The 24,550-nt window shown below is 40.1% G+C and overlaps 2 protein-coding genes and 1 long non-coding RNA gene across 4 annotated transcripts in view; 1 reads left to right on the top strand and 2 right to left on the bottom strand.

Annotated features, from left to right (window-relative positions):
- Nucleotides 1–4,746: 4,746 nt before the first annotated feature.
- slc19a2 (solute carrier family 19 member 2) lies at nt 4,747–14,599 on the bottom strand. 2 transcript variants are annotated; one of them, XM_046053144.1, is made up of 6 exons: nt 14,426–14,599; nt 10,803–11,363; nt 10,420–10,666; nt 10,036–10,244; nt 8,713–8,854; nt 4,747–8,610 (listed from the first exon to the last, which is right to left on the bottom strand). In XM_046053144.1, exons 1-6 carry the CDS (start codon nt 14,564–14,566, stop codon nt 8,447–8,449), a joined length of 1,464 nt encoding a protein of 487 aa, XP_045909100.1. In that variant the 5' UTR covers nt 14,567–14,599; the 3' UTR covers nt 4,747–8,446. The 2 variants fall into 2 exon arrangements, with proteins under 2 accessions (XP_045909100.1, XP_045909110.1); XM_046053154.1 differs by having other exon boundaries at nt 10,036–10,228; nt 14,426–14,598.
- A 1,447-nt stretch (nt 14,600–16,046) lies between these two features.
- The window catches only part of atg3 (autophagy related 3), a 9,901-nt gene continuing 1,397 nt past the window's right edge, over nt 16,047–24,550 (bottom strand). The window contains exons 4-12 of the mRNA XM_046053165.1: nt 23,236–23,306; nt 22,136–22,243; nt 21,166–21,218; nt 20,427–20,511; nt 20,294–20,328; nt 20,049–20,201; nt 19,753–19,880; nt 19,399–19,467; nt 16,047–18,050 (exon numbers count right to left, since the gene is read on the bottom strand). Coding sequence (XP_045909121.1) covers nt 17,969–18,050; nt 19,399–19,467; nt 19,753–19,880; nt 20,049–20,201; nt 20,294–20,328; nt 20,427–20,511; nt 21,166–21,218; nt 22,136–22,243; nt 23,236–23,306 — 784 coding nt within the window. The 3' untranslated portion in view covers nt 16,047–17,968. The remainder of the gene's footprint in view (nt 18,051–19,398; nt 19,468–19,752; nt 19,881–20,048; nt 20,202–20,293; nt 20,329–20,426; nt 20,512–21,165; nt 21,219–22,135; nt 22,244–23,235; nt 23,307–24,550) is intronic.
- LOC123973286 lies at nt 17,893–21,481 on the top strand. Its single transcript, XR_006825590.1, has 3 exons — nt 17,893–18,114; nt 19,759–19,914; nt 21,066–21,481. It is a non-coding gene; the product is annotated as an uncharacterized LOC123973286 (long non-coding RNA).

Raw genomic sequence — 24,550 nt, 5'->3', positions numbered from 1 at the left:
ATATGAACAAACAGAGAAATGTATCTTTTTAGATAAACAGATGTTGACAAAGTTTGACTTTAGGGACCTAATTGGAAGTTGGAAAAAGGTAATAAATTACAATATATCTCAATATATTTAAAATCGCTATAAAATCGAATCCCAACATAAATATCGTGATAATATCGTATCGTGGGGCCTCTGGTGATTCCCACCCCTACCACCCATATAAAAGAATTACAAGTTCAGGTCTAAAGCTGCGGTTTTGGTCAAATATGAACAAACTACAAAAGAGTTATTTCCACCAGGCTGCAGTGTGTGACAGATTTTCCACACGTGAGTCTTTTTCAATCTTTTGAACTTTAGTGTAGATGTATAGATGTTATAAAAACTGTTGTAAACAACTCGTATACATGCATCAGTATGCAGCAGTGACTCTCTCGTGTTGGTAGGAAGGACCATGCAGTTCTCATGCAGTTCTGGGTTATATGTATGCCCAGGGGAAAATGACTGTATGAAAAACAAGCAACATTTTTACAACAGCTTCATTAAAAGTCCCAAAATAGGAAGCATGACTCAGATTCAGGAACATTATCACAATGAGTGAACGTTAGGCCACAGTTTAAGAACAACTTTGAGGTGCATCCTTGCCAGGAGAAGTTTTACAATTTCAGCAGCACAGTAAGCATTAAAAGTAAAGCTAAGTACCTGCTGTAATTTCTGAAAGGATCTGAAAACAATCCAAAATGTATGTTACAACACGTGTTACTAATCAGAATCAGAATCAGCTTTATTGCCAGGTATGTGTACACATACGAGGAACTTGACTCTGGATTGTACATTGCTCACAATGTGCTTACAAAAATACAAAATCACAATAATAAAAATAAAATAAAGTCAGACACAGACTACAGTGTAGACAACACAAATATACACACTATGAACAAAAACAATACACATATTGACAAATAGAGCAGTGAGCAGAGTGCAAAGGATGCAGGAGTGTGTACATGTCGGAGGTGGATGTGAGATACATGCATACGTGTACACATGTACACAGTGCAATGAAGCATAGTGCAAATGATGCTGGAATAAATAAGTATTTTGTGCAGGAGTAATAACTTGAGGTAGGTGGATTGGTATACAGTATCTACAATATGACAATATAACAGTATGAACAGCACTGAAATGGAGAATGGTGAATATATAATAAGTGTTAATAAGCTAATAAACAGGTGGCTGATTAAAGGCAGAGTTACTGGGTTATTGCACAAGAATTGTTCCTGAAATCAGCTGTTCATCAGAGTGATGGCTTGTGGGAAGAAACTGTTAATTAAAAACCATTAGGTTATAACAGAAGTTCAGGAATACATTTTTAATCCTGCATGTCATTGAAAAACCATTGCAAGGCATAAAATAATAAATCATACTGAAATCTTAGTTATCTTTTGATACTCACAGTTTTTCCCCACCCAGACCACATAAGACCAGGTCAAGATCAAATACTTAGACTTGTCAAACGTTGACCGGACTAACACAGAGACTGTAAATATCGTTAAAAAGCCCAGTTACAGATAAATCTGGCAAGATTTTACCAGAGGACGTTGTTGACTCTTCTGGCCACTAGATATAAAACCTGATACCAATTTCCTCACATCATGATTAAATAAATCATTATTAAATCATTAAAAACGTTGGTCGATTATTACACCAAAGTCTAAGTTCCCCTAAATATTTAACTTTTGTTTGATGTCATTGAACTATTTATGGGGCCAAAGTGTAGATAAGGGGACAAAAATAAAACCTGTGAGCACCTAGTGGGAGCCCGAACCACATTTTATGTTAACTATGTTTCCTGTAGTCTACAATGAAAAGAAAAGCGCTGGATGTTTCTGTCTGATTAAATCTCTTCCCAGAACTGTGGGTGTGTACAGACCGATTTATTTCACTACACAAAAACAGAGTAACACGCCAATAAATCCAACAAATCATCATAACACAACAGCGGACAAAAAAACTAAAGATTCTTTCTTACAATTGCAAAACAAAAATCTGAAAAAGTTGGCTGCTTTTCAGCTACTTGAACAGCAAAAGTTTTTTGTTCCATTGATGCCAAATCCAAATAATCTTCAGGCCAGTTCTCCAGTTTGAAACAATAGGTCTGTTTCAGAGCAGGTATTTTGACATGTCACGGCAGGTATAACTAATAATTACAATGACGGCTGCATTCCACACCAGGGGCAGGATCAATCTCAAAATGATGTTTCCTGGTTTGCTATGGTTTCCGGGTTGAACAACATGTTTCCTTGAAACGGTGTGCAAAGGGTAGAGGTTACAACGGTGCAAAACAGGTTTTGAGCGATGTGTATATTAACACAGGCGTATTAAAAGGGCAGTAAAGTGAAGTGCGCTTGAACACATAACAGGGTGTTAGAGGCGCCACCATTTTCCGTTTGAATAAACGTTGTCAGGACTGAACTCGGCCCAGTTTCAGGGCTGGGGGCACGTGATTAATGTTATTAATCACACCTGTGATATTCCTGTTACGACCAGTCAACGTGTCACACTTGAGTAAATGTTGTATATTTTCTAATGTTTTCATATTTTTTGTCATTTCTAATGTTTTCCTAACCAGCTAACCAATAACACTGGTGACATGTTGACATGTTGTCTGAAACGCAGCATTATATCTGACTTAAAACCAGTGACATGTCTGTAATTAAAATCAACTGTTGCTCACACGCACATGCAATGTTACTCCACTTACCTGTTCCAAAATGAACTCAGCAAAGAATATTTAGGCTCACATATTTTACCTGAGTTAAATCTTTAATAATAATAAATTACATTTATATAGCGTTTTATCATGGAAACTCAAAGCGCTTCACAGTGAAGTGTGAGGGGCCTCACCTCAACCGCCACCAATGTGTAGCACCCACCTGGGTGACGCACGGCAGCCATTTAGCGCCAGAACACTCACCACCCATCACCTTGAGGCGGAGAGGGAGGGAAACATTGTGCCAGTTACTGTGGGGGATGATTAGATGGTTGGGAATATTGCCATGACACCGGGGAACCTCTTTCGATAAGTGCCATGGGATCTTTAATGACCGCAGTAAGTCAGCACCGCAATTTAACGTCTCATCCGAAAGATGGCATCTCCTTCAGCACAGTGTCGGTATTGGGATCTTATTATTAGGACCAGAGGGAAGACTGCCCCCTACACCTCCTTTTCCCAGGAGGTCTCCCAACCACATACTGGCCAAGCCCAAACCTGCTTAGCAGCAATCATTCAGCAGTAGCAGGGTTTACATTGGTGTGGCTACTAGCTTTAATTTGATAACTTTATTTATATATATAAAAATAAATAAGTATAAAAATATATAAGAGTTTGGTGAAAAAGTTTGAACAATGCAATATGTCTTCATGTTGGTCTGAGGTGAGAGATACTACTAGGCAATTTCCCCAGGGAGCCCTTATATTCATAGAGTCACCATGAAAAGTAACAACAATCCACCATTGGGCTTGGCTCACTATGCAGCAGGACATTAAAAGGGCGTTCTCAGGTGGGACAACATGTTGCGAGCCAAATAAAAGCCTCAGGGTCACAGAAAAACCCTAAATGCAGTTGTGTTTGGACTGTTTGGATAAATGCTTTTAAGTTGAAGGGATCCTCAGAGGTGTTAAGTTGGTTAAGAGTAAATCCACACACCTTCTGATATTATGGAGTCGTAGCTACGTCACACGTTCGTTGCTACTGGGAAAATTTAAAATACTTTTTTTTTTAATATTATAAAAAATATATATAAATATTTTAATAAAAACTTTAATTAAAAGGTTTCTCCTGCTAGGAACTCTCACCTCGGTCAACACCTTAAGGGTATTAAACAAAGTTCTGCATTTGTACATGCCAGGGTGTAGGTAGACCTTTGTCTCAGGGGTTTTGTTAAAGCTATTGTCGTCACGGGCCAATACTTCGTGACCCCTGTTGGTGAAACACTTTGTATCTTTTACTGGGTACATGAAGAATGAAGGTCGGCCGAGCTGAGCAGAGGGGGAGTGTAGGCAGAGTGGCAAGAAGGCGAGCTGGGCTGTGAGCCTGGCTGGCAGTGACGTGGGCAGGTTGGCAAGCACCCTCAGGTTTTTGGAGATGGCTATGCAGCAGCCTGTTCCAAGAAGCAGTTATCTGGATTAACAGCTGAGTAAAAGCAAGAATCTTTTCAGATGTGGAACATAAGACTGTAGACCTGCTCCAGCTTTTTTAGTTATCAGATACCTCAGATAATCTGCTTGTTGAATCAGGCCCCAAGAGGACAATTCAGCCTTGAAACTCAGCAGGTCTCAGTATTAAGGCTTTCTGAACCCTGAACCAGTTGATCCGATTGCTACAACAAAAAGACTCATTGTTTTTGAAATGCCAAACACATTGTATGCTAGCTGAGTAATCAGGTATTAGAAGTCCTTGGATATACTGTATTTAAATAAAATTCAGTGAAGCTCTACAGTATTTTAAAATAGCTAAACAGATGTTAATCTATGTCAAACGTAAAAGAACTTCATTCTTAAGTCGATTGTTTGTTATGAACTGATCGTGCCATTTTTTTTTATAATGCAGCTCTGATACGTCCGGTTCAATTGATAGACTTGTTCTGTTGATTAACACGAGGCCCAGGCTTTAAACGACAAGCATTTCAGTGGAGTCCCGTCTTGTTCAGTACAACCTTATAGTAGCCACATTTGTTTGTACAGAAAAACAAAACAAAAACGTTTAATAGTAAATGTTATTTCTGTTTATTTAAAATATACTGTATGGTTATAAAACAACAGTGCAAATACAGCCATGTGAAAGACACAACACATGATTATTAGGCAAAAAATGTTGACATCATTGTGATATTGGATAGAGACAGCGCAAACATTCACAAACATTTACTCAGTTCATCATCTATGACCAAGTCACATCAACGCAGTGCAAAGGATTGAACACAAATCCTAGCTCTCGTACAATACACTATGACTTACACACGACATGGTGAGTGCCTCCACCAATGTCAAAATTAATTAATACACTACATAATAACCTTAATGGGGAAAAGAGGAAAGGCACAGTCTCACACAGCACAGGCCATATGTTTAAAATCCATTCATGTATCATCTCTATACAGAGAGAAATTAGTCTTGATAGTACAGCGGAAACAGCTTAGGAATACTGACGGTTACAGTGATCAACCTCTTATATGGATCAGGAAAAACCTGAGAGAGAATCGTTCCCATACTTTTTAAATAATTCACTTACAGTGTAGTAATCAAGTATTCAGCTGACAGCGTTCATTTGTCTTAAAAAAAACAAAAAAACAATTAGTTTTCACAGTCTGCTACATATTCAACATCGATAGCCTGCAGTTTATTTTCAGGCCTGTTAAAAAATGAGATGTAAAATTATAGCGATGGAAAAACCAGTAATGATAGTGGTAATAGCATATAAATAAATTCAAAATTAAGTAAATATCCATCCATTATATTCATGTAATACATATACAAATGTCAGTTAGATAGTAATTTATATGTTATGAAAATGATCCGCTTAAGGTGATCAATTAGACCTGAACAGGCGTGATCAATATAAGAAGTTTCCTCTGTAGTGTGTACAATTAAGTTATTTGTTTTCTTGTTTGCTGCAATCATCATTTATTCACAAACTGTCATAAACAATCACATGAAAACGTGAATACCTAGAACGCGCTCATCATCAGTCATGTTGTTTGTGTGGAAGTAAAACATCTGGCCAGCAGAAAAGAAAGGCATCGTTTCTCTTGTCCTCTACAAAGCAGGTTACAGTTACATACCATATTTTGAAAGACTGCAGGTATTTAGAGTTTATATTTGGTCATGTGTTTCTTATTTCTTCAAAATGTATTTGGTTGATGTCAGACAATAACCTTTACAACACTTTCGCACATTAAAGTGTTTTTCAACTGCTAACATGCATTGGTCAAAACTCTTCGCACAGTCCAACTGTGAATTATTTTGTCTTTCTCCAAAAATCAATGAACTCTTTTCTCATTACTACGATTTTCTAATGCTAACACCCTGTGTCCACAACTGTTAAAAACACATTCAAAACAGAACGATGGCAAATGTCCTCCTGCATTTCTCAGTAACCAGACTGAGATCTACAGATAATCTTTTGAAAATCGTCTGTGGGCGTAGAGGAGTGTGTGTGTGGTGTTTTGAAAAAAAAATGTGGTTTAGAACTGCAGTCTGAGTGTAAAGCTTTAGCAGACTTGTTCCTGGGGGGTTGGTGCATGAGTTACAGGTTGTGGTCATTGTTTCTCAAGTAATTATTAAACTTTAGTCAATCAAGTGAAAATATGCTTTTCTTATTCTATAATGAAATACTGGTTTATGTGAAAAATCAGAGAAAAGTTAATCTTTTATGTGTAATGCTTCCTGTTGTTAGGTCAGTGTGTTATGAGTGACATGTTTGCTGTCTGAGTGAGAATCGTTGCCAGCGTTTGGGCAAATGAGTTTATTTTGAGACGTGTGGTTTGAGGTGAGATTAACTTTTTGGCAAAGATGCATGGTGGTAATGCAGACTGTGTGAAGAGTTTTGAACAAGTGGCTTCAGTACTGATCGATGCTTGTTAGCAATTAAAAAAAACAAACAAAAAAAAAATCTGTAAAGAAATCTGTCAACAAACGCATCCGAAGTGCAGAGCCAAACCAACAATGAATGGATCCTACTAACAAGTGTTGTGTGTGTCAGACGCCTGATAGATCTTCTTCCTCTGAGCCATAGAGCCTCTCTGCTGCACAGGGTGACATGTTCCTTTATCCTCATGAACACACACTGTAGGCCGCTGACAGGCGGTGCGAACCCACTAGCCAGCTGGGGCCCTTCTGCACGTTCTCACTCTGGGACTGGAAGGTCAACCGGTGACCGCCTGGCAACCTTTCTGAGGTTTGCTCAGCCTCCCGCCGACTGTCAGCTGGGATCGGCTCCAGCACCCCCGCAATCCTCTAAGAATGACTCAGTCCCACAAACGCTGCGCCCTGCTGCCACAAATACTCAGAGGAGCACAAAATGTGGGTTCATCCACAGCTGACATGCAACAAATGCATAATTTCCTTTATCTCTAGGACATTTTTAATAAGGAAACAACTCCGAGTGTTTCTGACCTTTTTAGGCACCTTCTCCAAATCCAGTAACAGCTCATTTAGCAGTGATGAACATCTTGTGCCGATATAAGCAGCCGAACAATATCAAACATGTGGTGCAGGTGAACAATGTAACATTTCAAGCTTCAGCAGCACTGTGTTCATTAAAGACAGATATTGATAAGCTTGATACAAATACTTAATACAATGATGGTACAATACATAATCTATACAATTACAGGGAGAAAGAATAAACATAAAAACACAAACATATATATATATTTTTGTAAGACAGCAGTACTTGTGCTAATAAAAAAAAGGTACCATTCATGGTGTTTATGTAGCTTTTTCCATCAAGTCTAAAGGCACCAACTTCAATAAGCTGGGAAACAGACAGTAACTGAAGGCTTAACATTTTTCTAAATTGTGCGTGTTTATCCGATGTAGCCTTTTTGTCCGTGATCAGCGAAGTGTGGTCTTTTAAAGCCGCACTGATCTTGTTTTTCTGTTCACACTGAATCAAATGACTATATTTCAAGTGAAAGGTGTTGTTCATGTTTGTGAACTTACGAAGAATCATCACCAGACTCTACAGCTCCAAGGAGCTTTCCAGCCTCTCTTTGGCCAGCGTTTTGTTTATACTGGTTATTTTCCGTTTCGGTCAGTCAGGGATGCACCAATCTGACTTTTTCAGTCCTGAAACTTGGGCTTTGGGCATCGGCTGAGTCCCGATCCGATACCAGCGTAAAATTAATAAGCTGTGAGACTGGAAATCTTTCTTTTACATGTAAGGCAACATCAGGCTTGATCAAGAGTGAAATACCTCTAAAGTGCTGTTTTAACTCCGTGCTATGCTAGCTCTCCTAGCAAAATGTTCAGATCTACCATCTAAGCTGACGTATCGCGCAGTACGTACATAACCTGACTGAACTCGCCCATTGATCGGCCCCTTTGTCACGGATACCTGATCCAGCTATTTGAGTCAGTATCAGGCTGATATCTGGTATCAGTATCGGATCGGTGCGTCCTTAAGTTCAGTCTCAGTGCTCTAATCAAGTGTTTTTCCAGGAGCAGGCAGCGGTTTTAAGCAAACCAATTATAATAAGCCCACTGTACACTTTCTTCCCAGCATTATTTGGAAGCGTCTACACGGTAGTTTTAGCATCTACCTTCTACTTTGACACAGTAAAAAAAAAGAAACTTTGTGACTGAAGAGCTTACTGAAGGTCACCTTGTGGAGGCGCTGTGCCCACTCACCTTTACTGCTTTAGTATGCGAGGAGCTAATCAATATCTATCATTAGCCATCATCAGCAGGTTCTGGCATCACTGATGGGGGAGAGTCCGACTCCGTTTCTGTGGGGCTGTTGGCCAGGACGTCCTGCTTGGAGCGCCTCCTGGAGGCCAGTTTGCAAAGCCCGGCGAGGAGGAAGACCACAGAGATGACCGCAAAGTAGCCGCCGTAGATGAGGAACTGAGGGAAGGAAAACGACCAATGAAATCCAGACTGTGGTAGGTGGATGAACAGCGTAGGTGCATCCGTGCATGGTGTCACAGGCTTGTGGTACTTCCTCACCTGGGTGAAGATATCGAGGCCGAGGCCAACGGAGTCCACCACCACCACAGTGAGCAGAGACTGCAGCAGCAGAGCCATGAAGGTGTTCACTCCAAACACCAAGGCGTAGCGCTGCATGCTGAGACTGGCTGCGATCTGATATCTGACCGGTCAGACGACAGACAACAGGAAAACATTGTGAAATACCTGCTTTTAATGAAAGCTGGAGTGTAGTGGTTAAGGAAGCTGTCATCCGCATACATGCACAACCTACTGCCGCAAATAAAGTATAAACAGAGATCTGAGATCCAGAAAAACACAGAACACAGAGGGAGACCACAATAATGCCTCATTCCCCAGCAAACCCTGCTGTTTGTTTAAGCTCAGGTTTGGTTTTTGTTGGGGCAGTGATTCCCAAACTTTTCAAACCAGAATGTATTCAGATGCCTGGAGATGAATGGGCCTCTTGTTGTGGACCTTTCATGTCAAACAGTTGGGTTAAAGTCTATACCAACCGTGAGGCCGGTGTTTATTTACACATTATAAACAATGGTTTCTGCAATCTGACCTATACTTACTCAAGTTTCCCCTTCTCTCTCTCTTCCCCTTTCTCGCTACAGTGGTCTGTGAACAGTGAAACTCTCTCTAAAATAAGGTTAGCAAAAACAAATGCTCATGCAATTTACTTTCTTTCGGAACATTACTGATTAACTTACAGTAGGCAAAACATCTCTGAACTGTCCAGCACCCATGCTAATGTAATCTGTTTTAGAAGCATGCATGTATATACCCTTCCTCCAAAGCACTTTTATCCTCTCTACCACTTTTCTAATATGACTATTTTATTACTGCAACAACTAACAGCAGCAACGGTTCAGTCCTCCTGTCTCTTAACTGTCAAATAAATACATTGTGCTTCTTTCTGCATTTTAGATTCTGAATTAAATTACTAACACTCGGATAAACCCAATAAAAACTAGAAAAAAAACAGAACTAGGTGCTGACACGAACTTGCATATCTTCAACTTGCCGTGGTTCTTTTAATAAAAACTGAATGTTTTCACGAAAACTTAACGCTCAAAATGTTCTTTGGAGCGTTAAGTTGTCGTGAAAACATTCAGTTTCCACTTTCTGATATCCCCGATTTAAACTCAGGTTCAATTTCAAATTCATTTCCACAGAAGGGTTTCAGATAATCCAGATAAACCACATTTTCTGAATTTATTGGTAACACATTCCTGATTCGCTGCTCACAAGTTTCAGTCTGACATGACTCTAAATGAATATGCAGTAACTGGCTGATGAGCGAGAATTAAAAACTTCATGCCGCCTCTTTGTACTCACGTGGCCACGGTGATGAGCAGCATGTACGTGGCTCTGAAGAGGACGTACGAGCTGTAACACAGCCAGATGTCCCCCAGCGCGTCCATGACAAACACACAAATAGCCATCAGCAAGGAGAGGACACACAGAACCAGCTCGCCCCACAGAGTCCAGCTCACTGGCAGGTAGCCCACCAGCAGCGCCGCCAAAGCCCCTGTGGACCAGCCGAACTGTTAGAAATAAATCTGTATGTGAAACCTGCTGGCCAGTCTGAAGCCTCGCGTTCCATGACATGCAGTCAAAAGCTCCGGGAAAAGCTAGCAAGTAGACCTTAAGCCTGCTTTCATGATCAGCGCTTCACAGTTAAGCAGATCATTTTGAAGTCTGGTGAAGTGGCAAACTCACCTAGCAGTGTGGAGAGTGTCTCTACATAGCCGTTGTAGATTTCATGCTCATGGGATGGACGAATGTTCTCCCATAGCGCCTGAGCGTAATTGACGACCTGAAAGTAGCCACACGTGGCCAGAGCCCACCACACCGACCAGGCCAGCAGGGGGCGACATCTGTAGCACTGCAGGAAGTCATCAAACAGCATCCGCAACACGTCCACAAGACCACTGTTATGACTTTCTGCCTCAGAGGACTGGGATATCTGCATGGGGAGTTGGGGGGGGGGGGGGGGGGGGGGGGGGGGGGGGGGGGGGTCAAACATGGCCAAGTGACTGTGTCTCTTTATGCAAGTATTCACAATATAAGAGATGAATCCCTGCTATGACCTGAACACATACCGTGGAGACGTCCGTGGCGTTCAGAGGCACTTTACTCTCTACATCCTCAGCCTTCTCCGTCAGGGCTGCACCGCTGCTGCGCGGCCTCTCCTCTGCTGCTCCTGGACTCTTGTGGAAAAACAAGCTCCTCTTGGGCATGGGCAGAAACCAGGGAGCGACGAAGGCCACGGCGGCAGACGTCAGCGTGATGATGACGAGGTGGAGCAGCCGGACTTTGGCCACGGAGAGCAGGAGCTGACCGATGAGAGATCCGGCCGCCGATCCGAACAGAGTGACGCTGCGGCAGTAACCCGTCACTCTCTGGTAGTGCGCCGGCTCCACCACGCTGTAGATGTAGGAGAAGTAGGCCACATCGGAGGCCGTGGCCAGCCCAAAGAAAAACTCCAGGAGCTGCATAGCCAGCATGCCCTGCGCCTTCAGCAGCATAACATAGGTAACTACTAAGCCGGTGGCCTGCAGGACCAATACAGGCTTATAACAGAGGTAGTCAGTGGCCAGGAAGATGGGGAACAGCAACGCAAGGTAGGAATACGTCCATATCGGATAGATTTCATTTACGACCTGCAGATAACAGATGAAGATCATTTTAATTCCCCCAGTATCAATTCTGCTTTCCAGGGAGTCATTGTTTACAAACAAACAGTCAATGCATTCTGTCGATCAAGTGCATTAGGGTGCAGATTAATACTAGTTTGTTCCCTTGCAGACTTGCCTAATGATTCCAGACTCTATAATACTGCACTACAGTTCAGTCACTGCCTTGTTACTAATACTGTAACTGTGCTGGCAGTACCAGCCATCTGAGAGGTTTTTGATGGTCTTGATGCGATCCTTGCAATACGATGCGATTTAATTGCAATAAACGGATGTATGCCAGATTTCTGAGCATGCACTTTTTTTTTTTTTTAGGGTTCAGGGACAGTTTACTTAATCAAAAGGCCAGCTAGCTGACATTCCTCTGTCATTTCCGCTTAGCAAGTACAACCACAATGACATTTCCCTGTGGCACAACATAACTCCTTCCCTGTAAATAGGATTCAATCCATTTCACTGTAACAGAGTCAAAGCCGTAGCAGTTTTCAAAGCAAGAGTTTGTGTAGAAAAGTGTAAAAAGCCTTTTTAAAGGAATAATGCAGCAGTGGCTTCCTGTCTATTTAATATCTTCAACCACTTAAATTTCCTTCAACTGCTTTGACCTACACTAAGCACTCTCTCCAAGACTTTAGGTGTTGAACAAAGGATGGATAACGGACAGTAATTTGCTATCTTTAGTATGGACTAGCGGTGGTTAACATCATTCAGAGCAAAAAAACTGCTTCACTCTCTGTACGATGTTTCCAGGCCAGCTTCTAACTTATGGAGGTAATTATTTTAGGATTAAACTGAAATGGGATTAGTCAACGTGAGGGGAGTTGGGGCCTGAAAAAACAAAAAGGACTGAGGCATTAGAAGACATTCAGCATTATTATTCTGAAAATAGCGTCAACACAGACTCAACACTGTTTTCTATAGGGCTGGCTGCAAAAACAGGAGAAATACAGAGCTTGATGTGGATTCGGGCATGTTATTTGTTTGTATTAAAAAATATTTAAATATTCAAATCACATTAAGCGCCCCTGTGAGCTTCAGCACAACACACTGCATGTAAACCGGAGAGCAAAGCCTCGTGTGAGTCTACATGCTAAGAAAAGGTGGACGGGTGAGGAAATGGAGACAGGCAGCAGTACAGAGGCAGGACCAAATGATGAGGAAACATGTTCAGCATGAAGAACATGTGCGAATGCTGTCTAGTTCTGACACAAGCTGCTTTAGAGGTGGTGCAACCAGGAAAACTGCAACACGGACATCATTGCTTTAGTCTGTGTCCTAAGGCTAAGAGACGTACTTCATGTGTAAAGACATGGGGAGGCCTGGTTTTGAGATTTAGAGACCAGCTGGTCTGTCTTCCTTCATTAAAATTGTATAAAATATATATAATATTGTCCAAATAAAGCCTCAACTTTAAAGGCTTCATTTACTTCCATTGGTGCAATGCAGAATAACTTAAGAAGGTAAAGACAAAGTTTAGGTAAATTAATTTTCAAGGATCAAGTAATGAGTTAACAACTTCAAGATACTCTGCAACAGTGGAAGTAAATGGAGCCTTGAAAGTTGATGCAACACAAATTTCTACAGGTTGTTCCAATGTGTAAAACACCTTGAACAGCCTGTTATTACACACTCTGATTATATATTATATATACTATCAATAAAGAGGACAGACCAGTTGGTCACTGGTTGATCATACAATGAAATAATGAACAAAACTACTTAATTTAATAGTTAGCTTTAGATATGAAAATGTCTCAGTTTTGGGGAGGTAAATTTTTTAACTTTGGCAGTTTGTTGCTTACTTTTGTACCATTTAATTTTTTTCGCTGGACTTGAACTATTTATATTTCAATACAAACTAGAAAAGTGGGGGTGTCCTAAAACTTCTGACCCGTGGTGCAGTTTGTGTTTTTATCACAACATTGCATTTTTTTATTTTATTTTAAAACAACAAGATCACCATCATCTTATGCAGCCTTGTGCTGCATAATGACAAATAAACAACCTTGTACCTTCCTGGTCATTTACAGAACACACTGTCAACAGATTCCATTGAACCTATTTTTCTTCTTCTTTTGGTACCAAAATAATGTCCTAAAAGTGGAAGAGGATTTCATTTGTGTAAGTTGTGTCTTTGTTAGCACATGAAGGTGAACTGTCTGGAACTGTTCAGAAGCAGTGGTGGACAATAACTAAGTACATTTATACAAGTACTGTAGTACAAACTAGAGGTATTGGAAAAACCAACTGGCAACTAATGTGATTGTTTAAGTCATTTTTCCATGTGAAAACATTTCTTGGTTCCAGCTTCACAAACATGAAGATTTGCTGCTTTTCCTTTTGATTATTTTAATGCATTTTAAGGTTTGGACTGTTGGTCTGACACAACAAGCATTGTGAAGGTGTAGCTTTGGGCTCTGGGTAACTGCGACAACATTTGTCACTATTTTCAGAATTTTTACTATGATTAATGGAGTAAATTATCAGCAGATACATCTATAATAAAAATAATTATTAACTGTAGTAAAATCCTGCTTTTACATTAATGCATGAGTAGTTAAAATGCAATGATAATATTTATGCAAGAGTCACAGGGGACATTTTTCATTCTGCTTCGAGTACTTTTACTTTTAAGTAAGTACATTTTCCTTATTATACTTACATATTTTTCCAATGCAGTACTTTTACTTGTAACAGAGTATTTTAACAGTGAGGTATTAGCAGGATCCGTACCGCTGTTCAGAGGTGCACCTGCGCTGCCTGATGTAACAGAGCAGTAATGAAACGCTTTTTTCACAGTGATCAAACAGACTGTGTAAAATATTTGAACAAAAATAAACTTAATAATATAACGTTTTGATAGATTATTGAAGAAGACGCGCTGTCAGCTGTCATTCTGCTGCCGAGGAAAGCGATACAACTGTGCAGAAGAAGTGTGAAGACAAAACGTCAGAAGTTAAAACGCAACACAAGGTCTCGTGTCGGTGCTAATGCGCAGCGTTGGCCTTCTTCAGCGCAGCCAGGTAACTCACCTGAGTCTCTGTCAGGTTCTTGTCTGGGCCCATCAGGTAGGCGGTGAGGAACGGCTCTGACGGCCGCAGGTTGGAAAAGAAGCCGTACACACAGAGCAGGAGAGTCGGGCGGAGCACGGACATGTTGGCCCCGAACAGCATGACCTCCACACCATCACTGCTTACTGCAGCCAGCAGCGCTACTTCTTCTTCTTCTTCTTCTTCTGTTTTGGTTGCGTGAACAGCTCTGGTGTCAGCCTCATGCACACTACCGCCACCGGGTGGTAGGAACGAGGAGCTGCAGCAGAGACGAATCCAACAGCTCCAGAAAGGTCTACTATCCTTTTTATATACAGTCTGTGATACTATTGCGTGTTTTTTGTTTGATGATTTAAAAAAAAAACGCCTAATAAGCATTTGTTTTGTGTACCTAAGCTTTATATGTACACAACCGGTCAACAGTGCCATTTCTCTAGTTTAAGTATTGAAATACAAGTAGTTCAAAAACTTAAAATGTTACAAAAGTAAGCAGCAAACTGCCAAATTTATAAACGTTTATGCACAAAAACAGAGAGATAAAAATAACGATTAAATTAAGGAGTTTTAATCAGAATTTCACTGTAGGATCAATGAATGAACAGCTGGTCTGTTTACCTTCATTAATTGCCTTTTCAGTTGTTGTACGAACAGAGCTTCTGATGGTGTATGTTTTTGCTTCAACTTTTAAGGCTCCATCTACTTCCACTGCTGCAGAAAAACCAATGAAGGAAAAGACAAAGTTTAGGTCAGCAAAACTGAGAAATAATGTACATTTCAGAGATATACAATTTTCAGGGACAAAGTTTTAAGGAACAGCCTGCGTTAAAACACCCTCAGAAGCTTTATTTGGACAACATTGCAACTAAAAAGGTAATTGATGAAGAAAGACAGACCAGTGGGTCATCAGTTCATCCCTCAGTGAAATAATAATAATAAAAACTCCTTAATTTAATTGTTAATTTTAAATCTGAAAATGTCTCCATTGAGTGACGTAAACAAAGGCATTTTTTAAATTGTTTTGTTCATTATTTCACTGTAGGATAAACCAATGACAAACTGGTCTGTCTTCCTTCATTAATATTATATATAATAGAAACCTTGATATAGATAACTTGAAGTAGTTAACTCATTACTTGATCCCTAAAAATTGTATATCTCTGAAATTCACATTATTTCTCAGTTTTGATGACCTAAACTTTGTCTTTACCTTCTTTGGTTATTCTGCAGCAGTGGAAGTAAATGAAGCCTTGAAATTTGATGCAAAAACAAATTTCTACAGCTGTCCTGACGTGTACACAGCTTGGAACAGCACGTGTTAAAACACCCTCTAGCATCTGAAAAGGTAATTAATAAAGGAAGACAGACCAGTTGGTCATCAGTTGATCCTACAGTGAAATAATGAACACATCTCCTTAATTTAATTATTAGTTTTATATCTGAAAATGTCTCAGTTTTGGTGATGTTAACATTGTTTTTAACTGTGGCAGTTTGCCACTTACTTTTGTACCATTTAAGGATTTCCACTGGACTCGAAGGAGCTGTAGTTATGCTGACCACTCCTCCTCAGCCCCAATAAATAAATAAATACACAAATAGCATTCTGTTTACAATATTTGGGAAACGCTTTATTGATAAATACTTTAAAATGTGTTACCAGTGAGCAAGTTACATCAGGAGACTGGACCAACAGGTAGTACAGAGTGAGTATCTTATCCAAACAACGGACAATAAGGAAAGCAAAGCAAAGATTACAGAGCCAGATACTTTATTTAGTTGTGTAAGTACTGTCAGAAACATGTTTCTGTAACTAAGCCAAATATAGTTTATAATTCACAATCTTATAAACAAAAGAGACCAGAAATAAATTCAAGGTTTATTTATGCAAGTACACCGAGAGGCTCATGACAATAAAATAATTCTCTATTTGTTTTGCAAAAATGCTGCACAATAGAGGTCACAGCCAACCGTCACGTAACTCTTCGACACTGTAGGTTGTGATACACCATGCTTGTAAAAAGCAAGACAAACCAAAAAAATAAAAATATAAGACAATCTCACAAGGTTCTGATACAAGCAGAGGAGAGAAAAGTAAAACTCAAAACCATATAAGCCAACCACAAGAACCATGAGTGAATGAACGGGCCTAATCATCAACACATTCAGAGAATGAAGTATTAAGACAAACTGGCGTAAAGAGCGGATTTACAATAATGAGGTTTATCCATGACTCCTGCAAAGTGCATTCAAATGGTAGCAATAATAACAACTGCAGTGAAGCATGGGAACAATATTAACAGTTAAAGAAGCTTTTGTCTGTGCTGCTTTTAGGTAAAGAGCAAGAAAACATACATTTCCTTCCTAACAGCTGGCCAAGTCAACAGATAATATTATTTGTATTTGCACAAGAAATGGATGTGCATAAAGAGAAGGGCCCCAAAAGAGGGCGGGGCGAGCTTTTTGTTTTGGGTTTACAGCCCACACTTTTACTGTTTTGGTTCAGCCTCATTATTCTCATCAACCTGATTTAACGTAGCAGCGGGCAGCTCTGATAATCCCACCGTACACGACCTGCTCGGCAATAAAAAGCAGACAGACGCGGTTAGCGACTAGCTGGTGAACACGGTGACGCATTCAGCAGCTAAAAAGCCGGATATTTTTTCTCATGGGGGTGGTGGAGACCAAAAACAGAGCTGAAAGAGAGGGAATATTGAACTTACATTCATCAGAAGCAGAAAAAAAAAAGGATGCTAATATTGTTTGCAGGATGTGTTCCTAGGCAACTGTGTGCTAACATGTTAGCCATAACAACTTCATAAGGTGATAAAATACCAATGTTGAGTTTACAGCTTGTCCTGCAGCCCACAGGAAATAGCTTAATGCAGCTACATACACTGAAGATGACTGTTGATGAACTGTGATCCAGGCATGTTTTCCAGAACCCCTCTAATTCTTAATAACTCAAGGAGGTGACACTTATTTTCCAGGGTTCACTTATTTTCTGAAAATGACTCTTTTAAACATGTGAAGCAGTGAAGCAGTTTGGAATGGGGTGAGTTTTTGTGACAGCATCTTCCTAACAAGAACTTTGTGAGAGGTCACCACATTGTGGTCACAACATTAAACCCGTAGAGAAACAGAGGAACAGTCCGACCTTTGGGACGGAGCCTTGTCTGCAGTCTTACCCGGAGTCAGTGTAATTTCTGTGCGTCGAATACAGAGATATGCCGTGGATGTGGTTAGTCGTAGAAACTAGCCAGCTTTGTCAAAAGTAAAAAAAACAAAACAAAAAGAACACTGACTCTGGGTTTCATGGATCACAAGCCTGCTTTCCCAACATTTCAGACTGTTCCTTTAACACATTTTTGTCACATACCGTCAATATTGCCCTTGTCCAGCACCCACGCAAAGTGTCTCAGAGTAACACAAACTGGTTGTAATCAGATCAGAAATAATCTCAACACAGAGGCAGAAGAGCTGATCGTTCCCATGTACACATGATGCGTTAGCAGAGGCCGACTGACGGAGCTACATGGTGAAGTGTCTTGTGTAGTCGTATTCTATTGTGGGAATGACGGCCTGGACAAACTTGAGAAAAATCAGAAGATACCTGAAAGTCCAAGTTAAGGAAAAAACGGAGGAGTATGGAGGGAAATTACGTGGGCGTTTATCTGGTGAGGACCGTCTCAAACATTCAGCTACTCCAGGATTGTCTCCTTATTATCTGAAATTCAAACTACTGTCTGAATAATGGAAAAAAAAAAAAAACATTCAATCTGTAATGATTTGTCAGAATTTAAAAGTCATAGAGTAGAAATGCAACAAACATGGCTTGTCCTTAGTGGACAGTGTTGGTAAATTCACTCTGATCAGTCACTCTGTGAAGCGACTCTTGTTGTCACCATGGAGGAAACTAGCAAGGTGTTTACTGTAATGTCCTGTAAAGTCTAATAACTTACATAATTTGTGATTTAGGATTAGGCTTGTGTTTACAACTTGATTTTGGAAGAGGGGAGTTCTGCGGGAATGAGTCTTGAAATCCTGGAAATGAGTTGCTGCACTTCGGTTCCCTCGTCTCAAAGTCAGTGGGTTTTTTAAAATTTTCCTTGGTTAGATGCCCGAAGCTCAAAATCCCATAACAAGTTGGAAGCTTAGTGCTGGTGACGCAGACGTCAAGCAACCGTGGCGTAATTAGTTTAAAGCCTAACGTTACTTGCTTATTACTCCTGGCGACTGCATCAAAAGTAAAAAAAAATCATGAAGGCGGTGTTCATCGGACAAGTATCATAAACGTTTGTTTGCCACAGAGATTATTTTCTGCAATAATCCAAAATCCAATGGAAAACTCACATAGGCTTCCAGGTTGGCCTACATCATTCCTGCAGCACTCTCCCAGTTTCCCCTCTCGGAGCATCATGTGTGTTTAATTATGATATTTCTTATGTAAAAGAGGAAAGGTCGACACTGCAAAAACTGAGCTCTCAAACACAAGAAAAAAAAAAGCAATAAAAAGAGGAAAATATTACTTAAAATAAGCAACATTATCTGCCAACAGAACAAGAACATTTCACTTGCTACATAAGGACAAAAAAACTTGAAACAAGTGAAATTCTCAAACATAAAAGCCGCCTGGTAAGAAGAAATATCTTGTCAGACAAAAAACAAGTATATTCTGCCTTCAATTAAGATAATAAATCTTACTTAGGTTTTAGTTTTTGCAGTGTAGTAGTTTCACCAACTATCTCATACCTCTTGCACCTTAAATACATATTATTAAATGTCTTTTTTTTTTTTTTTTTTTTTTTAGAGGTGCCAGTGGTGGTTCAGTGGTCCCTTTAGTAAATAAGGACAGACACAATTTGGCTGTTGAGCGACTAAGGCAAGTCCTCAGTAAAGAACAATCAACTACAACTGTCCAAGAAGCAGACGTGTACCAGGTTATTACCATGAAAGGATACATATGCACTCCAAGCTCTCCTCCGCCTTCCGCCACAGTCTCAATTATCTTCTTCATCACCTCAGCATGTCTGAAAGGAAAGGTTAGAGCAGCCGAAGCTTTTTATCGGTGTCTGTGAAAAAGACTAGAACAACAGTCGCGCTACCAAACACCTAAGTTGTTATTTGTGATATTGGTGCTTCATTCATTAGTGAGCCTGCCACCAAGGGATTAGTCTCCATGATCAGGCAAACAATAAACAGTTGCGCCAGCTTGTCTGCTCGGTAGCAGCGGAAGCTAACATCGTTTAAAGCTCACAGACGATGGCTGCAACTAAAGAAGGAAGCTTTGTTTGATCTCCCTGTGTTTTCCTCACCTGCAGGGGTGGACAGAGCACATGGCAGGTGGAGGAAGGTGCGGGTGGTTCTCGATGGTGACCGTCTTCTTCACATGGTCCTGGCTGATGTCCTCGTACATCTGCTCTACAGTCAGCGGTTGCCTGTCCTGGGAGACACCACAACAGCTTGATGAGCTGATGGTTCGTTAGTTTTGCTTGAGTTTGATTTGGAGTCATTCTCTATGCTGGTTGATCAACACTTCCATGCTTGGTCTATTTAGGCTTTTGAGAATAATTAAATAAAAAATAAAGTCCCATTTTGCCCAGGTACATACTTCATCATATCCAAACAGCCAGAGTCGAGGGGTCTGGTAGTATTTATCATATGTGATGTACAGGTCATATGTTCTAGTCTGAAGGATGGCGTCTTCACTCCCAGGATCTGCTTTGGCTTTAGTTTCTACCATTTTACTGGTGTCCAGGGTCGCCTACACAGAGGAAAGAAGTGCAAGGTGGTAGTTTGATTGACGGTAACTGATATTAGATCGCACAATAAATGATACGCTGATGAGCAGTCTACCTCGTCTGTTTCCAACAGGCCGCTTTCCTCGTATTCTGTAAAGGCGGCATGAAGGATATATGAGTGACGTGCTGTTTAAAAGAAACTAAAAGTCTGCTTCATTACCGGTAGGATATAAGTGAGATATGAATACCTTCCATATCTGCTGCTTCTCCATCTTCATCATCATCTTCATCATCATCATCACATGCTGCAGATGTGGCGTTCATGTTTTTGTCCTGGAGGAATTCAAATTAAAAGGACAGCTGAAACTAAACGGCCACACTCTACGATTATAAACCTGCGAACACCAAAAGAGTATTCACCATCTGAAAAGGTCTTTTTTTAAAAATGAACTTCAGGTGCTCACCGACTGCTGCTAAGAAGTATCATCTTTCATTTCATTTAAAGCCACAAAGTGTACAATGTCCAACTCTGGTTGAAGTATCAAAAAGACAGCATGGATGCCCATCATGTAATCTTTTAATGCCTTTAGCGGCACAAACTAAATTCAAAAACCTGCGCACATAAACCTAAACAAGTATAAACAAGTTTTTCTAAGTCAGTGTGACCTTTTTACAACAGCAGTGTAATGGGCGACTTTTGGTATCTGTTGTATGTGAACTCAGTACATCCGAATGTAGATATACATTTTAAATTCAACGGAAACAAGTAGTGAACACAACACTGACATGTCATCAGCCCCAGCAGTTACTAAGCAACATTGGCATTCATTTGGAGATGTGTTTGTGTCCACCTGACGAATGCAAGTCCGCTATTCTCTCTCTTTTAGCTCTGTTTTTGGTCTCCACCAGCTCCTGAGGGAAATATCTGGCTCTGTAGCTGCGACATGCTGCTGACCTGGTTGTGTATTTAATCAGAATGAAACATACCTTATTATTGTCCAGTGAAATATCTTGTACAGCATCTGTGACTCCTGACACACCTGCCGGAACACATCAGTCAGAGAAATTCAGACCATCTTTATAGACTTACACATACTGAGGTCTCACAGTCATCTTCATTTTTATTTTCAATAAATATTTTACATTAAAAAAACATCATCTTCATTTCTATATATTTTCAGTGCCTATTCCCACTAAAATTGTGACTTATATGTAGGGCGGGGCAATAAAGCAATAATAGTATTTATTTTTGTTAATAACAATATTACAAATATTCAATAAATGTTTGATTTATTCATTTGAATCACGAACGAATTAGCATCATTTTTCTATTAGGATATTTATTTTGTCGAGGAAAAGGACAGAAAAAAGAATTTTACTCATGCATATTTGTTGAAAAAAGATTTTATCATAAAAGTTTTGAAGGTTCTACCTCAGATTTGTTAAGTGATCCACTGTTTGACATCAGGTGTTTGTTCTGACCATAAAGAAAAGTTAAAACCCCGATTAACCATCTGGTTTCTTCAACTTTCACTCAGGAGCAAAAAATCAGCCTTTACACTTGAAAGAAATAACGATTTGACATTTATCGTGATTATTATCGATTTCAAATTATCAGATTTTTATTTTTTTTATCATGGTAACATATCTCCCAGCCCTCTTTCTGATATAATTGCAATATAATTTATTTGCGTCATGTTTGATCCTCTGCAGGTCTCTGCTGTGTAGAACAACGTTTGTTACTCTTCTGACCTTAACCTTTTTTTATAACTCACAAATTTATCACAGCTGTGATGTAAGTTTGAGTGTTTATACTGTATTTTCGTACAAACGTGCTGCCATCCGACCTGCACATCAATCAAACCCACATCAGTTTCTGACATTAAACAAAGTGAACTAGATGCAGCCTCGGTCAGGATATATGCAATATAAGGATGTTTGACAGATGGCGTCCAACCTGAGTTATGGTAAGTGTCCACCCAGCCCCCGTCTCCATCATCCTCCTCTATGATGGCCTCCAGCTCATCTGAATACTCCATCTGTTTACAACGCTTGTAACAGGGAACTGCAGAGAGTCAACACACAGAGAAGTGGGGGTTAAACACAAACAAGAAGTAATAAAAGAAAGTACAGATCTCGCTGGTGACCTACATTAGCCAGTAATGATGTTCTGATATAAACCTTAAACTTTAATGTTAGGTTCTACATGACGCTATTAAATAGAGTTTACCTACGATTCTGTACTGAAAGCAAATTTCACCAGCCTCAGCAAAGAGGTCTTATGAAATTTAAATCAGTTTTATTTAAAAGTGTCAGTTATAATGTAAATATAAATGCGTATATACAAGTAAATGTAAATATTTAAATGATATCAACAAGCAAACAAGGATGGTGGGGGGTTTCCTACTATCTGCAAAAACTAAATTCACGGGGTGTTTAAGATGAAGAAATGAGTGCAAAGGTGATATTGCACAGCTGGGGAAAACACACACAGAGAAGTGAACACAAAACGAAACACACGAGGAGCAGAAAGAGGTTACTACTTCCTGCAACGCTGCTTTGCACTCCAATGTCAGTAATCTTGTGTAACCCCTAACCCTATTTGTACTGTACAACTAATGTTTTCCATTAATGTGGACTGTGACGCTGAAATGACACGAACAGTTCCTGTGTTAATTATAACAGAACATTAATAAGCAATTAATAAAGAACTTAAATGTACACTTAAGTTATGACGTGAAAGCATTCAGTAAAGGAGCATTTCAAATAAACATTAATTAATCAATAAATCTTTTCTTAAAAACGTTTCATTATGTGTCATAATTAATTTACATGCAGCTAGAGAGCCACACTGCAAAATAAATGAAGTCGGAGACATGGAAGTTTCAGAGTTGCTTCACTAGAAACTTTTTCCATTTATGGGGAACTGGAGAGAGTTGTGGTGTAACATGTGATACAAACTGTTAATGTGATGAAGTGCGAGTTTTGGTGGAGGGAACAGTGATGAAAGTAAAACATAACGCAAACAGCAGTCCGCTCTTTAAATCCACTTCTTACCATTACGTGTCAGGAGAAACTGTTTATCTTGAGGCAAATATGGCTTCACCTTGACTTCTTCCCCCGTGGCCCTGAAGAGACGGAAACACAAACATAACACCCCAGTATTTTATATCAGGGCATGTTTTATCAATACTCATCAGTAGTAACCACAGTAACCACAGTACTACCAGCAGTAACCGCAGTACTAACAGTACTACCAGCAGTAACCACAGTACTAACAGTACTACCAGCAGTAACCACAGTACTAACAGTACTACCAGCAGTAACCACAGTACTACCAGCAGTAACCACAGTACTAACATCACTACCAGCAGTAACCACAGTACTACCAGCAGTAACCACAGTACTACCAGCAGTAACCACAGTACTACCAGCAGTAACCACAGTACTACCAGCAGTAACCACAGCACTAACAGTACTACCAGCAGTAACCACAGTATTACCAGCAGTAACCACAGTACTAACAGTACTACCAGCAGTAACCACAGTACTAACAGTACTACCAGCAGTAACCACAGTACTAACAGTACTACCAGCAGTAACCACAGTACTACCAGTACTACCTGCAGTACTAACAGTACTACCAGCAGTACTAACAGTACTACCAGCAGTACTAACAGTACTACCAGCAGTAACCACAGTACTAACAGTACTACCAGCAGTAACCACAGTACTACCAGTACTACCTGCAGTACTAACAGTACTACCAGCAGTACTAACAGTACTACCAGCAGTACTAACAGTACTACCAGCAGTAACCACAGTATTACCAGCAGTAACTACAGTACTAACAGTACTACCTGCAGTACTAACAGTACTACCAGCAGTAACCACAGCACTAACAGTACTACCAGCAGTAACCTCAGTATTACCAGCAGTAACTACAGTACTAACAGTACTACCTGCAGCACTAACAGTACTACCAGCAGTAACCACAGTATTACCAGCAGTAACCACAGTACTAACAGTACTACCAGCAGTAACCACAGTACTAACAGTACTACCAGCAGTAACTACAGTACTAACAGTACTACCAGCAGTAACCACAGTACTAACAGTACTACCAGCAGTAACCACAGTACTAACAGTACTACCAGCAGTAACCACAGTACTAACAGTACTACCAGCAGTAACCACAGTACTAACAGTACTACCAGCAGTAACCACAGTACTAACAGTACTACCAGCAGTAACTACAGTACTAACAGTACTACCAGCAGTAACCACAGTACTAACAGTACTACCAGCAGTAACTACAGTACTAACAGTACTACCAGCAGTAACCACAGTACTAACAGTACTACCAGCAGTA

Source organism: Micropterus dolomieu, linkage group LG01, assembly GCF_021292245.1.
Source record: "Micropterus dolomieu isolate WLL.071019.BEF.003 ecotype Adirondacks linkage group LG01, ASM2129224v1, whole genome shotgun sequence".
NCBI lineage: Eukaryota > Metazoa > Chordata > Actinopteri > Centrarchiformes > Centrarchidae > Micropterus > Micropterus dolomieu.
Note: the sequence above shows the minus strand (reverse complement) of the source record. Positions and strands in the feature narration are given on the sequence as shown.

Bases quoted from the DNA above. Each gene is read 5' to 3' on its own strand.
- slc19a2 (XM_046053144.1), bottom strand. From the start codon at position 14,566: ATGCTGTTCGGGGCCAACATGTCCGTGCTCCGCCCGACTCTCCTGCTC. The intron at 11,364-14,425 runs GTGAGTTACCTG...TGTTATCTGCAG, and splicing joins AGAACCTGACAGAGACTCAG to GTCGTAAATGAAATCTATCC. The intron at 10,667-10,802 runs GTATGTGTTCAG...CTCCCCATGCAG, and splicing joins ACGCCACGGACGTCTCCACG to ATATCCCAGTCCTCTGAGGC.